This window comes from Rhinolophus sinicus, chromosome 13 (genome assembly GCF_057876585.1).
Source record: "Rhinolophus sinicus isolate RSI-liver-muscle chromosome 13, RSI-T2T, whole genome shotgun sequence".
NCBI lineage: Eukaryota > Metazoa > Chordata > Mammalia > Chiroptera > Rhinolophidae > Rhinolophus > Rhinolophus sinicus.
In genome coordinates, this window is record NC_142513.1 from 63,413,029 (window position 1) to 63,430,300 (window position 17,272).

Sequence of the window (17,272 nt, forward strand, 5' to 3'; positions counted from 1 at the left end):
TAACTGAAAGGAAAAATTCACCAGAGGTGTGCAACAGCTGATTTGAGCTAGCAAAATAAAGAATGATCAAATTTGATCTCTTCAATTGAGATTGTTTAATCTGAGAAACAGAAAGAAACAAAAAATGCAGAAAGGTGAACAGAGCGCCTCAAAGACCTGTGGAACAGCAACAATAGTGCTAACATAATAATACTTAGCCAGACAATCAGCTCTAATGCACCTTTTGGAGCAGAAAGTAATATAAGACCCATTCTTACTTTACTGTGGTATAAGACCAGGTCTATGATATGATATGATATGATATGATATGATGATATGATATGATATGATATATGATGCGATATGATATGATATGATGACATATGATGATATGATATGATATAATACCTGGTATTATATTAATTTTTGCTCCAAAAGACGCATTAGAGCTGATTGTCCAGCTAGGTCTTATTTTCAGGGAAACACAGTAGGTATAGTGGGATCCCTAGACGAGAGAGAGAAAGGGGCAAAAAGAATATCTGCAGAAATAACAAGACACAAACTTCCCAAATGTGACGGAAAACATTCACTCCACATCCAAAAGTCTCAATGAACTCAAGCAGGATAAACTCAAGAGGTCCACATCTAGATATATCATACAGTTAAACTCCTGAAAGACAAAGAATCTGAAAAGAAGCAAGACACAAGGGAGGCATCTCATAAAAGAAGCCCAATGAGAACAGCAGCTTATTTCACATCAGCCATGGAAGCCAGAAGGCCGTGAGAGAACATATTCAAAGTGTTGAAAGAAAATGACTCTCAACGAAGAATTGTATGTACTACAAAACTATCCTTCAAAAAAGAAAGGCTAAAGTAAGATATTCTCAGATAAACAAAACCAAAGAAACTGTCGCTAGCTCACCTGCTCAACAAGACATGCTAAAGGAGTCCCTGTCAGGCTGAAGTGAGAGGACATTGGATAGTAACTTGATTCCATGTGAAGAAATAAAGAGCACCAGTAAAAGTTACTACATACGTAAATACAAAAAACAATATCAATGTGGTGTTTTTTTTAATCTTCTCTAACTCTTTTCTTCTTCTGATTTAAAAGACAACTGCATAAAACAATACTGATAAAACTGTGTTGATGTGATTTATGTTGTATGAAGATGTAATTTACATGACAATAACACAGGGATACACGTTCAGATCTTTTGTTTTGAAAGAAATCACCAGTTCATGTCACAAATGATTTAGCATGAAATACTTTTATGGGTTTAAATTTTTGGATCCTAATTATGTTTGAATACTACATTGCCTAAATTTAAACCTTTAGTCCCCTGGATTTTAAAGAAAACTTGAACATATACACAACCACCACAAACGTACATGGATATTTTTATACTGGAATAGCAGTTTTATAATACTGTATTATCCAGAGAAAATAATTTACTGTAATGAAAGCCTTAGTAGGTTTTCTTGAGTTCATCTTACCCAAAATTTAAGCTTCTTCGAGCATTTGATGTTATGCTTATTCTATCTGTTGATGGACTTGGAATCACATGGCGTCCAGGAGACATCTTCTTTACTTCCCATGCCAATGAAGTTGGTCTGCCAATTCAAGACACACAGCAGATTAAATTAAGAGAAAAGAGGGGCAACTCAATCTCTTCTGTTGGTTGTTAGTGGGTAATACAAACAGAATTGGGTCACAATTCTCCCCTAGAGCACTATCTACCAAAAAGTCACCATATTCCCAGGGAGTAATCACAGGCGATGCCTCAGGGCCACGCGGCCCTGCTTCACAAACAGGGGCCACAGGCTTTCAGATACATGACATTATACTTACATTTTTGAAGCCTCCACACAGCCAGCTAAAAGACATTACAAAAGCAATGGTACTAATCAGGCTACTTGTGTCTGATGTCCCAGAGAACTGAGTGTGTAGAACTGGGATCAGGATGAAAAGACAGCGGTGAGGGTTAAATGAAGAATACACAGTCAAACACGAAGTCTCCTTCCTTTACCTCAATCCCCCAGGCGAGTGGGAGCCTCAGCACTTCACTGCTCTCTGCTGGGAAAGCCAACTCCTCCTCCTTCCTCACTGGCCCATAACCCATCAGCTGCACAATCTCCACTGAAATGGTTTCTCAAGCAGCATCTTCTCAACCACAAGGCCTTCAGTTAGACCTCCATAACTCCCGAGAATCCCCTTGCCTCTTACTCTCCATTCAATCTAGTGATTGTGATTTCTTCCCCTCATTAATAAATGAGATAGGTTGTTAGAAAACAAGAAAATTCAGATAAAAGGTTATCCAAATAAAGTCAAAAGGTTTTGACAATTTATTGCCAAATCACCTTTCAGAAAGATTGTGGCAAATTATACTTCCACCAGATAAGTGCCCATGTCCCTTGCACCTTGTCAACCGTTGATATCTTGTTTTAAATTTTTCATTGGCTTGAGAAAAGGCAGCATTGCCTGCAAAATCTAAAGTGTTTACTACCTGGCACTTGGCAGAAAAAGTTTGCTGACTCCTATGCTCGAGTTTCAGTCTTGTGATGATTTCTTTTTCCTACAGGAATTTCAGTTCTGGTGTTTAACTTAAAAAAAAAAAAAAGCATTGGCAAAATGGTTTTTGGTTTTCAAAGTTTTACGTTTATTATCATCACTACTGAGATTGAACTTCTTTAACAGGCAGTGAATTTCTTCTTCTGGGATTTGCACGTTGGTATCTTTTGCCAATTTTTTCTACTGGTATTTGTATCATTTACTACTTGATTTGAAATCATTTACTACTAACACTGCTATTATTACTATTATGGCTATAAGTCCTTTGGCACATTTGATGTAATATTTCACTTTTAATATTTTTATTATAGAAAGGCATTATTTTCTTCCTATTAAGTCAAGCCTATCAATGTTTTCCGTTGTGGTTTGTTACTTTGTCTTACAAACTCCTTCCCCACAAAAATATATAAATGTCGACCTACATTTTCTTCTCTAAATACGTTACCATTTCAGCTTTTACATTTAAATCTGAAGTGTAGGTAAAATGAATTTTGATGCACGATTGGAGGAAGGTAAGCTAAACACTGCCATCTACAGGGAATTTAAAGTTGCTCTCTATACCTGAGAGCGGTCTCAGGAGACAAAGAGGAAAAATGCTGGTGACTATTTAAGGTAAGAAGAAATGCCTCATCTATGCTTCTGAACCAGGGGGTCAGGACGGGGCCCACTGTTGAGCTTGGACTTGGCCTCAGAATCTCCTCGGTACAATCCTCAACACAGCCACCGGCTATCTGATTGGAGTTTGCAAGCAAGAAATAAAAATCTAGTTAGCTTTTCTTTACACATTGGTAGTTACATTACAGACCCTTTTTGAAAAAAGAAACAGAAACTCAATCAAGTTCAATAAAGGAGAAAATAAAGATTTATCATAAGGGTATAAACTGTACAAAGTCAAGGACACTGGGGTAGTTGGGTGGTTAGAATCATGGCTCATAAAGATTACAAATGGAAGGGACAGGCTTTAAAGCAACACTTAAATTCTCAAAAACCATCTGATTTCTTTCATCTCTGCTTCTCTCTCTGCATCTATTCCATTTTCTTTGAACCTGCTTTCCTTTGCTTCTCTTCACCAGTCCCCAACGAGCATGACACTCTCTCACCCTGGTTCTACCCAGTGAAGGAATGCACCCTCCAGACACCAGATCTGATCACGTATTATCTGGGAGTGAGGGCAAAACTGCTTGGTCCAAACAAAGGCAACTCGGCCTGAGCCACGGAGGGACTGCGTGCGGGGAAATCAGGCACCAAAAAAGGCGTATCAACATTTTTTAGTGTGAGAAAAAAACTGTTAAAAGGATTCACATATCATGGTTGTCCTGGATTTTGTTTCTTGGGGATGTCTCTTGTGATTCCTTCACTCTCTTGGTGCCCCCACGGGGCTGATATGTTAGGATGGGACAAAAGATGCATTCTCTACTGGATGGTTCCACTTCAAGGCAAAGCTGCAGCCTGGGCCTGTTTTCTTTGGGTAAAAGGGCATCATTGTAGCTCCATGTGACTTGCCCCAGTTCAAAAGGGATAAGATTTCACGTATAAAAAAACCTTTTATGGCTCCAAATAAAGTGTACAGTTTTGATCATGTCTACAGAGCCCTACATAATCTGGTCCCAGCCTGCCTGTCTAGACTCACCGTATGTTCGGCTCCTCTTGTTCTCCACTCGCCAGCCCTGCTAACTCTGAAGTCCCGCCTCTACCGTGTGCCCTTCCAACCTTGGATATCACATGTACCATCACCTCCAAGGCAATCACGCTTTTCTTCTCTCTTTGTCAAATGAGTCCTACTTGCTATTTCTGTCTCACTTAAGCAGACCCTCCTTGGGGAAGCTCTCCTGGACTCGGCAAACTGGCCAATGGTGCCTTTTCTAATACTCCGAAACCGCACGGTATTTCTCTGATGGCACTTTGCCTAATGCTAAGCGTTTGACGGGCCTTTCCTGGGAATGCACCAAACGCTTCACAAGGGCAGGAAATAAGTCTGTTTTCTGCACCACAAAGGTCCCCGAACCTGGCACATGGCACTCAGATGCTATGTGCCGATTCCAAAGAAGGTCTGTAAAATAGCTTTGATCTCGCATTATTCCTAGCTAAAAGTCATCGGTTTGCCTCACCACCTAGTACATCACGAAGAGAAACTACACCTTTCCCTGTTACCTTCACTTCACACTGGCTCTGCACATCCACAAGAGTGTTAATTCACTCCCTTCATTTGAAAGGCCAACCGCCTGTTAAAATCCATCACAGCCTTTCACCACTTCTGCATGCTCCATGAACGTTTTCCTGGTCTACCCCCTAAAGAGCTGTGACCCTGTCCTTTTCTGAGCAGCTGCAATAGTTTTTGGTAGCAGGAAGTTCTATTTTACCCCACCCTGAGACAACACATTCTTGAGAGTAGTAAGTGGATCATATTCAGCAGTTAAATTCTGCACTGGATAAAAGTGTACTAGTAGGTACCAAACAAAATATGTTACTGAATGAATGAAAACTGCAGCTCCCAAATTTTAGATTTTTACAAGTTTCAAGTTAAGCTGAGTGTCAAGTTCACTGTCAATTTCAGGGACTACTTTAGAAAATGATAGCTGGTATGAATATAAAGACCAGAGTTCATTACCTGCTTTGAGCATCTGTCTTCTCTAGCTTTTCCTGAAGTTGAATCCAGTCAATCAATGCTTTGAAATCTCTGACATAGTTATCCAGCATCATTAGTACTTCCTAATTGAAAATGAACAACAAACACTGAATTCCATTCAGTTCCAAAAAAAGTTCCAAAAAAACTGAAAAGTTCCAAAAAAAACTTTAGAAGGGAGGACTTTGGAATTAATCATTTTTACATCATTCTCCTCATTGAATACACTGCAGAACTTACTGACCTAGTTTTTTGGGTTTTGCTTTCTTTGCACTCTTACTGTTTGGTAGAAAATGACTGAATCTGAGTATTCCACCTCAAGAACTCCCCAAGTGACCATTCCTTTAACCTTTTTTAATGTGAAATTCAATGAACAGAAAAATGCACAAAATATAAATGTTCAGATAAATTATTCCAAAGCAAAGACCCATGCAACCACCACCCAGGCCAAAAAATACCATAATGCCAGTGTGTAAAAGTTTCCTGGTGTCCTCTCCCTGTCATTACTCCATCCCTCTCCAAGGCAAACACTGCTATAACCTCCACTAGTGTAATTTTGCCTGACTTCGAAATCCATAATAATGAACTCAGAGTACATAATATTTTGTGACTTCTCTTGTACATCTGTTAACTAGGTTCACCCATATTGCAGTATAGCTGCAATTCATTTATTGTTGACATCCAAGGTCACTACTGAACAGCATTCTATTACATGAGTGTTTATTTATCCAATCTACTGTTGACAAATTCTGGATATTACAAATTATGTGCGGTTATTCATGTAGACGTCCTCTGCACATACGTATGCATTTCTGATGAGTATAAATCCGAGAGTGAAATTGCTGAATCACAGGGTAAGTGTAGGTGCTACTGTAAATAACAGTAAATGGTTTTCCAGAGGCTGCCATTCCCGCCAGCAGGACACGACAGTTCCCTTTTCTCCACATGGTCTCCAACACTTGTTACTTCCTGTCTTACTGTTAATTGTCACTGTAACAGATATGAGGTGGGATCTCATTGTAGTTTTTTTTTAGACTCAAAAAATTTTATTGGTGACGTTTAAGGAAAGGGCTGTGGGTGGCTGGGCTGGAAGCTACGTGAGCTGCGCCACCGTGCCTTCCTGTTGCATCCGGGCGATCAGCTATTGCCTCTCGGCGGCTTGGTGCATACGCATCATGACCAGGCTCTCGTAGTCCCTCTCAGACACCACTGAGTCCTGTGACAGTCCTGGGTGGCTGGGGTCTTCCATACCCTGGGGCCGTCCCTCCAACCAGGAAATCTTCAGAGGGTTATTGAGCAGGCCCAGTTCATTTTGGACAGCCAGCTCCGCAGCCTTGACAGTTGCAAACTCCACCACGGCAGTGCCTGCCTTCTTACTGGAAAGCACCAGGTTGAGCACCTCTCCATACTTTGGAAAAAGCTGCAGGCGGACATCTCTTGAGTAGCCACCTTCTGACTCGTCCTCCTTCTTGCATTTCCATTTTAGCTTGAGCTCGGGGGTTCCTCCAGAATTGCCTGCCTTTCCTCTTACCCTCTGTTCCAGTTCCTTGCGTATCTGCTCCTGGATCAGCCTCTGATGCTCCTCCAGCTGCCGTGAACCCTCTTCTCGCAGGCGTTGGATCTCCTGCCCGAGCGTCCTGCTGCTCCGGCTCTCCTCCTCCTCCTCACTGCCCTGGGCCCGGGCCTGGCCCTGCCGCTGCTGGGCCTCCAGGTCAAGCTTCACTTTCTTCCTTTTCTCATCAAGTTTCTGGGTCCTCTCTGCCACCTGTTTCTTGGCTTTCCTGACCTTGTCATACGCAGCCCTGGCTGCAGCGTCGGTCAGTACCTCCAAGGCCTGAGAAAGCTGGTGGAAGAGTTCAGCTGCTCTGGGATTATCCGGATTTTTGTCCGGGTGGCAGGAGAGGGCCTTCTGCCTATAGGCCTTCTTCACCTCTTTGCCCGCTGCCTTCTCCTCAATACCTAGCAGCGCGTACAGGTCCATGTGTAAGAGCTCCTCAGTCACCGCCATGGTTGCAACCCTGCGTCTCTCATTGTAGTTTTGATTTGCATTTCCGTTAGCTAGTGATGTTGAGCGTTTTTTCATATATTTATTGGCCATCTGTATGTCTTCCTTGGAAAAGTATCTATTCAGGTCCTCTGATCAATGTAATCAAATTGTTTGTTCTTTTCTTGTTAAGTTGCATGAGTTCTACTATAGCCAAGACATAGAAACAACACAAGTGGCTTTCAACAGATGACTGGCTAAAGAAGATGTGGTACATATACACAGTGGAATACTACTCAGCCATAAAAGGATGAAACATTGCCAAGTATGACAACATGGATGGATCTTGAGAGTATGATGCTAAATGAAATGTCAGATGGAAAAGGACAAGAAACATGATTTCACTCATATATGGGATATAAAACACAAGCAACAAACAAACAAAAACCAAACACCTTGATACAGACAACAGAATGGTGGTTACCAGAGGGGAAGTGGGATAAGGAAAGGACAAACAGGGCAAAGGGTGAAATACAAGGTGATGGAAGGAGACCTGACTTTGTGTGGTGACCACATCATAGCGTATACAGATGTTGCATTAGAAAGTTATACACCTGAAATTTATATAATGTAATTAAACAATGTTACCCCATTAAATTTAAGTTTAGAAAACCATCATTTGTTTTATAAGTATATTACTTTTTCATAACTATGTCTTGCACTGACTTTCTAGTATCAGTGGCACTCAAAGACCTCAAAAACACTTTTCACTTATGAATGTTTAAAAAGATATAGCTAGACTTTGGAAATCAGGCCAAAAAATAATAATTCTTTGCCAAATTACTCGCATGCGAAATACAGTACCAACCTCACTTTAGTCACAAAAGTTAAACTCTTCTGAACAAAGCAGTATTGTTGATTTCCTTTCAAAGGTAATCCGTCGTGCCAAATCACTGGCAATAAGAGTCTGAATTTCCCTTTTAGGGGTGGAGGAGGAGGAGGACGAAGAAGAAGAAGAAACAACAGCCCTCTAAAGGACAAGAATATAAGCAGCTATGCCTCTGATACCAGCTGGCACAGAGAAACTACCTTTGGTGACTTAAACAACCTATTTTAAGGAATGTTTAGCTCAACGTTATCGGAAATGATCAGAGGGGTACCATGCAGCTGTAACCCGAGTCGTGTCTTACGAACAAGGGACACAAACAAGACAAGCAGCTGGAGCGGCCTCACAGTCACCGATGCACATCTCTGCCCCCACAGCTATGAAGGCCATCTTGTCCAGCAGGAGGAAACAGAACAAAAGTGGCTCTGAAAGTAATGTTATGGGCATTCAGATCACTACATATGGATGTACAGCTAAAATTACCAATTAGTTTACCAATTGGCTGCAACGGATTTGATTGGTTTGTAATTAATTCTAGTTACTGGCGCCCAGAGCAGGATGGTTGGCGCCATCCCTTTGTCCTCCTGACACACAATACTGGTGCACAGACCCCAGGGCCCAGGACATCGATACAGCCTCCAGTTCAGCTACAGGAAGGAGCACAGTGGGGAACCCGTGCTGAGGAAGGGGTGGAAACATGTGTCAGAGGCCACAGGACAAGTTGGTGATAAAGGGAACCTTGGAAAAGAAAGAGCTTTACCAAAAGTGGAGGAAGTCTGAAAAGCATTATTTCTAAGAACCGCTTTTTTTAAAGCTAGCTAATGGAATAAACAGTTCAAAAGGGAAATCATCTGAAAGCAAAACGGCAAGTACACCACTTTCAGCACTCTTACTGCCATTCAGTCATCTTTACACCTGAGCCTGCAAGTCCCACCTCAAAAGTCCGCGAGAACACGCTGAGGGGATGGCCACTACCTCCTTGATCGCCCACCCTCCTGGCCACTTCCTAAGGGAGAGGGGAGAATGTAGTAGTGACGGGGAGAATACAGTTTTGTGGAGATGTCAGTTCTTAGCAAGGCATACAGCAAAGTGGCTGATAGCATAACAGGCACATCTTCCAACTCCAAAAGTGAAAAACTGAGCCTGTTTTGATTACAGAGGTGGGTTCTGGTCAGCAATCCTGGCTGAAATAGGAAATACACTTTGCACTGTCGTGTTATACTTATCATGTGAATTACATAATATAGGTATTATTAACTGCATCTTACATATGAGACAAAGAACTGAACTGTGGTTACTTAACCAAGGCTAAAACACAAAAATTAAAGAGGGATAAGTCTTGTCAGTTCACCTGCAAATCTTGGGATGAATCCCCCTGTAAAATGAGGGGAAAACCCGGGTTCTGTACCTCAGAAAGGTACTAATTAAATGAGGTGACAGAAATGTTGTAGAACAGAAAAAAGAAAAACAAAAAAAAGAAATCTAGGTGTTATACACCCAGCACATACTTCGATCAAATGCTACACTGTATCTTTTAACATCACCACCTGTAAGACCTGGATGGGGAGAGTAGCAGAGTGGAGTATGAAAAGCACTCTTAAGCTCCCTGATTTAATTTCTCAACATGAGCCTGTGAGCATTTGGCACAGTACAAAGAACAGAAAACACATGTCTACTCCTCTCACTCGGTCAGAATCTTCTCATTCTTACAACGCACAGCTTGAACAAACGTCTATTACTGTTAAACTTTCACAAAGCTTTGGGTAGATGAGTGACAAAGAGGCAGGAAAAAAAGCCAGTGTCTTACGGCCAAGTGCCGCTTCCTCAAATATAGTATCAGAGAAAGGGGGCATAAGTTTCTTCTGCCATCACAGAGACATGATCACAGTTTGTCAAACTCATTTCTATTAAGAAGTAGACATTTTACAAACAAATCTGATTTCTTCAATCAACATTCTGTTATTTGTCATCATAAAATCTAAGAATCTGCTGATCTGACTGATCTCTAGGGCTGCCCTAGAGATTATCTAGGGCCACATGCTCATTTTATACAAGAAACTGTAACCTGAAATTAAGTCTAATATTGTTTTCTACTGTAACATGCTTATTCACTGAACTCCAAGGATATGATTTTGCTTAAAAATATTGTTATTTTTAAAACATAAGAAGTTTCACATGTTGATAGTAATAATTGTGACAATCAAACCATAAATTTGCATGATTTCAATTACTGTTCGTCCTGAAACCTGCTTCTAATTGATCGCATTTTTAAGCTAATATAAAACTTATTTTTGCTGTTTCCAGTTTTAGGGGAAACACAGCTACTGTCTCAACATGTAACTTATCTTTGACCCTACATATATTGCAAAGGTATTAAACAAGGAATTTCAGTTTTCAACCCTGTTCACTATAGAAACAGAAGAAGCTATACCTTTCTAATAGTTCTATAAAGATGTACCACTCTGGCTTTTCTCCAAATAAGTTTATTAAGTGTAAAGTAACACCGTATATAGTTTGTATGTACTAAAAGGCCAGACTTTTTAGTGATTTTTTAGAGACAGCTTATGCTGCGTATCTGTTTAATACTCTATTACGAAGATAAGGTTATCTAAAAATAAAAACACACCTTATGATGACATTCCATTCCCACCCAAGATTGTTTATGGTTAGCCATCAATTTTTCCTTGACCAGAGTGAATTAGGAGAGTGATAAGTATCTCAAAGAAAAGGGAGCAAAGTGCAACTTAAAACATTAAACATGAAACCAAAGAATGTGAAAATATCACTAGTGCCACCTACAGTAGCAATGGAGAATGCACAGAGATTTTTTAAATAATCATGTTTCTCTCTCTCTCTCTCTCTCTCTCTCTCTCTCCCCATCCGTTTGATTTCTTGCCGAGGAATACAATCAAGACAGCTTTCTACCAAATCTTGCACAGAATAGAAAAGTACATAATTTAGGTAATACAAAAAAACAAGAGTACTCTTGAAAAATTGAAACCAAGAAAAACATGAAGCACTCATAGAAGCACATCGAAGAACAGTGGTTGCAAGGGGTGGTGGGAAGCAGGGAGATGTTGGTCAACGAGTACAAACTTTCACCTGTACGAATAAGTTCCAGGGACCTAACATACAGCATGGCAACCACAGTATTCTATACTGAGGTAAATGATTAACTCAGGTATAGCAAAAATTGGAGAATCTGGCTCCAGATGGATTAGAAGCCTCGAAGCAAACCTTACCTTACATTCCACCACACTCTGATCTGATTCACAAGTTACATAGATTTCATCCACTGCCCGGCGAAGATTGTCAAAAAGAAATGCCCAGTATCTAGCTCTTAAATCTATTTTCCGAGGGTGCCTTGTTTTAGTGGGACTTTTATCAAACTGTTTATCTCCAGTTGTAGATGATGTTATTTTACAGTCTACTGCAGTGTTCTGGTGAAGCAAAACAAAACATGAAAAACAAACTTTTTTAAATCCTCCAGGGATTGGACCCTTATATAAAGCACATTTTTCAACACAAATACTTTGAAACATGACATTCTCCTTTTCAAGTTACATCATGTCACACGGAATTCATCTAAACAAAGCCTGGCACTGTAAACAGAAGCAGCAAGTTTATGAGGTTAATTTTAATTTCAGACATGTCATACTGAAGATTACGGTGATTTCAACTCTAAATGGACCCACTAAAGTGGCTCCTGATTTAATGGCATACATGTATGGCTCATTTACACACAATAATAATAAGTAGCAACATCAACATTTTGAAATTGCTTGTATATGTTCTTTTCATTTAGAATATAACATGTACTGTAGTATATTCAGTTGCTTAATGTTATCTTCAATCATTTTTGCACCTAAAGTAAAAATTAAATATAAATACAAAACAAGTGATAATAAAAGATTGATGGATTAATAAAACTAAGCACCAGCTACAGAACAGACTCATCAAATAAAGTAACTGTAGTGTTTATATGACCCATTCTTTCCTCAATTTCAAAGGCCAACTTTGATAATAATAGTTTTGCAGAGTATCACAAAATCCTTCTACCAAACACATAAGCATGCAGTGCACGTAAAGACCTAAATTCAGAACACAAACCTGAAGCTTGCCGTAGAAGTACAAATTACTTATTCTCTGTGGCTACTCAAACTGATAAGTAAGCACTATCCTTCTACTACAGTTAGAATAATAAACAATGCCAGGTTTCTTTGGGTTGTTTTGTATGGGGGTGTGTCATTACGGTCTGCTTCTTTGTTTCTTTCTTTTTCATAGAAGAGCCCCAGGGTAGAGAACGTCGGAACTAGAGGCTCACAGCCTCCTGTTCTGCGTTAGGCTCTGGTGTTCAGTGTAACAGTGATTCCTATACGTCATGAGTCTTTTATAGCCAGTCTTCAGCTTACATAGAATCATCACCACCAAAAAGCAAGCAAAGCAACACGTGCACACTCACGTTTGTTCTCTCTCTTTCTCTCTCTCTCTCTCCTCTCAAAGGATTGAAATTGAAATGAATCATCCTTCTTCCAGTCCCATATCCAGACTAGGGATGCCAAATTTAGCAAATAAAAATTAGCAAATTATTTTATCTACAGCCCTAGCCCAGGCCTAAACTCTCAACATCCAAGTAGTAACATTTAAAGTCATCATCACAAACCCACAAAACCTTTCCTTCAGCTGCTCCTGAAGTCCTTTCCAGGCCTAGTAATAAATGGTTTAAGAATTACGGTCAACATCCCCCTTCTTGGATTCAACTAAAGTCAGAATCCAATTCAAGTAGCATCTCTCCCAAAGCACTGCTTAATTCTGTCATTAATTTCCTGACAACTATGACAACAGTAACTAATGATTTATACAGGATTATAGATCAGAAGTCAACTTTACATAATCTTCTAACTCTCTGCACACAATTTTGATAATATGCAATATTAGCTCCACTTTACAGCTTTGAAAACTGAGGCTCAGAGGTTAACTGATCTGTCCAAGATCACATATCCACAGAACACCCTCTCTCGATTTCAGCCATGCGACTAAGCTGCTGCCCAGGCCCTGTGCCGAAAGCCCTTTACCAGATTTCAGACCACCTCATTTCTGTTCCTATATACCACCCAAAGTTAAAATGAACTGGGGAAGTTTCCCAAATTATACCTCCCTCACAAAGTTTGTATACAGTGACCAGCAAAGGGCTAGTAGCTTCCTGTAATTTCAGACTCTAATCTTAAGAAACTTTCAAAAATACTTTCATTCATTCACCCCTTTATGTGTCTGCCCTGTCATGCACCCACATGTATATAATTCAAATACTTTACCACCTGTTCTTACAATGTAGAATAGATACTACTGCTTTCAGGTTAGGGCATTTCTATTCTTTATGATTGCGCCATGTGAGGCTGTTACCAAGGAAGATTCCAGACAGGCAGAAGCTACAATGAGGCAGGTCCGTCGAAAAGGCTGACTGTACAAGCTGACAGCAATTGTGACAAAAATAGTAACCCTTTATGTTCGCGTGCTTATTTACACTTTATGAAGGACTTTTGAAACATATCATTTCACCATCACAACAAACTGTAAAGACAGGACGAATGCTATCACTCCTATTTTGTACTTGACACAACTAAGGCTCACATTGAGTTTCTTGACAAAGCCAAAAGGCTGAGTGACAGAACTGGGACCAGAAGCCAATACTTCCAACTTCTGCTGCAATATTCACAAAGCAGTCACATAGCATCTAGCACACAGCAAGCACATATTAAGTTAGATCTGATTACAGTGAGAAAGGTAAAAAGAAATATGCTCTTAGAAAAAAATGTGAATAAACTAATGACAAGATCACCAAAACTGTGAAGAAAGGCAGAAGTGCTACAGATTGTAGAGGCTAATCAATCTGTATAGAGTTTCAAGGTCCAGGGTTCTTACCTACCACTGACAGAAGTAACAGCAGTTATACTAATAACTGAAGCAGCATGTGACAGTCATGGCATAGTGGCTATCTGCCAGGCACTGGGCTAAATGCTTTCCATACAGTTATATTTAATTCAGTCTTTGAAGAAATTTTGTATCATAGATGCTGTTATTTCCATTTAACATAGGAAAAAACTGAGTTTTACTTCAGTTAAAGTAAATGATGAACCCAATGTCTCACACTAAGTAAGTGACAAAGCCAAAATTCAAAATGAGGTAACTATACCATTTTACGGTTTACTGTGCCTAACTCCTGCCAAAACACCCAATAGAAGACGAAGCAATCTAAACTTTTGGCAAAGGTTAGACACAACTGGATTCCATGAAATTGTACTGCTTTACTAAATGACTTTTGAGGGGAAAAGAAAAAAGGACAGGAGATGGAAAAAGGAATGAAGACACTGAGATTTCTTAACTCATCTCTCTCAAATGGGCTCACTGACTCCCCTAAGAATCTGATGACACCTCTGGACCTATTTACCAAAAAAAGCATAGGTATATAAAACTGAAGATGCATTTGTTTGATGTGCATGGACAGCATAATAACCCCAAGTGCCTAGTGCACACTAGGGTTCACTCTTGGTGGTGTACTTCCTATGGGTTTGGACAAACGTCTAATGGCAGGTAGCCATCAGCAGTGTCACACAGAGGATTTTCACTGCCCTAAAGGCCTCGATGCTTCTCCGTCCTCCTCCCCAGTCCCTGGCAACCACTGATCATTTTCCCGTCTCCACAGTTTTGCCTTTTCCAGAACATTGTGCAGCTGGAATCAGTGCGTGGCCTTCTCGGATTGGCTTCTTTCACTTAGGCATATGCATTTCAGGTTCCTCCACGTCTTCTCATGACTTGAGAGCTCACTCCTTTTTAGCGCTACAGTAATATTCCATGGTCTGGATGGACCACTGTTTACTTATGCATCACCTACCGAAGGGCCTCTGGTTGCTTCCAAGTTCTTGGAATTATGACTAAAGCTGCTTCAAACACCCGTTTTCCACGCCTGTGGGTAAATACCAGAGTGTGACGGCTGGATCGTGTGCGCGGGGTGTGTGGGCTTTGTGAGGATCTGCCTGGCTGTCTTCCTCAGTGGCCGCCCCGCGCTGCGTTCCCACCAGCAGGGAGTGAGGGCTCCCGCGCTCCCCCATCCTCCCAGCGCCTGGTGCTGTCAGTCTCCTGCTTTGGGCCTTTTGGGTGTGGAGTGCTACCTCATCGTTTAATTTGTATGTCCGTGATGAGGTATGATGTGAGCATCTTTTCATATGCTTATCTGCTATCTGTACATCCTCTTTGATGAGGTGTGTCTGTTAGGGTCCTTTACCTGCTTTTTAATCATGTTGTTTCTTATTGTTGAGGTTTAAGAGTTCTTCATATATTTTTTGTAACAGTCCTTTATCAGATGTGTCTTCTGCAAATATTTTCTTCGAGTTGCAGCTTGTCATCTCATTCCCTTCACATTGTCTGTTATAGAACTGAAGTTTTTCATTTTAATGAAATCCAGCCTACGAATGACTTCTTACATGGATTGTACCTTTGGTGTCATATCTAAAAAGTCATCACCAGGAGTGACATCAGCATTATGATAAGTGCGACACTCCCTTTGTCTCTCCCCTTGAATCTATAACTAGTGGAACCTTTCTAACTCAACAAAGACTCTTCTGGTCAACACACTAAGACACCTGAGAGATCCACATGTGTATACATCTGAAGGTGACTGGAGGCAAAACTGGCAGAATGGGAGGAACAGTGCCTGCGGCCCCGGACCCCGGCTGCAGAGGCAAAGCCCGTAGCCCCGTAGAGCTCACTAGCAGCAGCAGAGACGGGATGCACCACTCTGGCCCCGGCAAAGGAAAAGAGCAGCAGCAGCGGCATCGGCACCTGGGATGGGCTGCCACCCCAGCTGCCGCACACCACACCATCAGAGAGCTGGGCAGCAGCAGCGCAGGCGCACATACAACTCCAGGACCAGCAGGCACAGGGAAGAATGCGGCAGCGGTACCCACACCACAAAACCAGCCCATGGTAGCGGCACCTGTTAGCCTGAAAATCCCAGAAGCAGTGGAGGCACCTGCTGCCCAGGCCGCCCCACCCAGTCACCCTATCCCTCCACTACAGCAACAGTGCCCAAGACCCAGAAAACTCCAGATTTAGCAGGGGCACCTGCCATCCCAGTGGCAACACCACAACCACAGAGACACCATCACCAGCAACCCTCAGAGGCACAAGCATCAACAAAGAGGGTACCTGTCACACCTCTGGCACAGAGTGTGGAAGGTAGAAAGTGCTGGCTATCAAATACAACCAGTCAGCTCTGGTAAGAGAAACCAAAAACCTGTCCTCTAGTGCCACCTACTGGAAAACTAAAGAAAGGCCTCTAATTGTCAACCTGTTGACTCATTCTAATTAAGGTGTAAACAAAGCTTTACCTAAATTAGAAAGGTGTTCACTACTTAAAATGCACTTGCTTAGAAAAAAACCTACCAAGCACCATGAATAATCCTGGTAAAATGGTATCACATAAAGAAAATGACATTTCCCCAAAAATCAAACTCAGAGTCATGTAAGATTGTGATCAAATGAGAAGAGAATTCAAAATCACTGTCGTCAGAAAGTCAGTGAGATATTAAAAATATTCAAAAAGGCAGTTTAATGAACTCAGGAATAAAACTGATGAACAGATGGAGTACTTTACCAAAAGACTGAAACTATGAAAAAGAACTAAACAGAAATTTTGGAGCCTAAGAATTCAATAAATGAGACGAACAATGCATTAGAAAGCACTGGAAATAGAGCAGACCACATGGAGAAGTTAGAAATCTAGCAATGATTCATGTGGAAGAAGAGCAGAAACTAGGATTATAAAAAACAAAAGAACTCTACGAGAACTATCTTCTTTCACCAGAAAGACCAACTTAAGGGTAACGGGTATCCCAAAGAAAGAGCGAAGGGAACAGAGAGCCTATTTAAAGAATAGATGAGAACTTCCCAAACTTGGGGAAGGAGCTGGACATACCAGAAACTAATAGAACAACTAACTATCTCAATGCAAAAAGACCTTCTCCAAGACACATTATACTGAAACTGTCAAAAGTCAATCATAAAGAATTCTAAAGGCAGCCCATGGAAAAAGACACAATAGTCTACAAAGGAACACTCATCAGGCTAACATCAGATTTCTCACCACAAACTCTATAGGCCAGAAGAGAGTGGAATGACATAGTCAAAATACTGAAATGTAAAAACTGCCAAGAATAATTTACCAGCAAAGTT

The 17,272-nt window shown here is 40.9% G+C and overlaps 1 protein-coding gene and 1 pseudogene across 26 annotated transcripts in view; both read right to left on the minus strand.

Moving 5' to 3' along the window:
• SCAPER (S-phase cyclin A associated protein in the ER) overlaps positions 1-17,272 on the minus strand; it is a 220,490-nt gene that overhangs the window by 183,445 nt on the left and 19,773 nt on the right. For 11 of the 26 annotated variants that reach the window (XM_088789431.1, XM_074318182.2, XM_074318181.2 and 8 more), the window contains 3 exons: positions 11,284-11,481; positions 5,157-5,257; positions 1,474-1,590 (listed from right to left, as the gene is read on the minus strand). In XM_088789431.1, coding sequence (XP_088645557.1) covers positions 1,474-1,590; positions 5,157-5,257; positions 11,284-11,481 — 416 coding nt within the window. Of the gene's footprint in view, positions 1-1,473; positions 1,591-5,156; positions 5,258-11,283; positions 11,482-12,503; positions 12,591-17,272 lie in introns of all 26 variants that reach the window. The other 15 variants (XM_088789429.1, XM_074318176.2, XM_074318175.2 and 12 more) reach the window with 3 other exon arrangements.
• LOC109457941 (dnaJ homolog subfamily C member 17 pseudogene) lies at positions 6,250-7,304 on the minus strand (annotated as a pseudogene).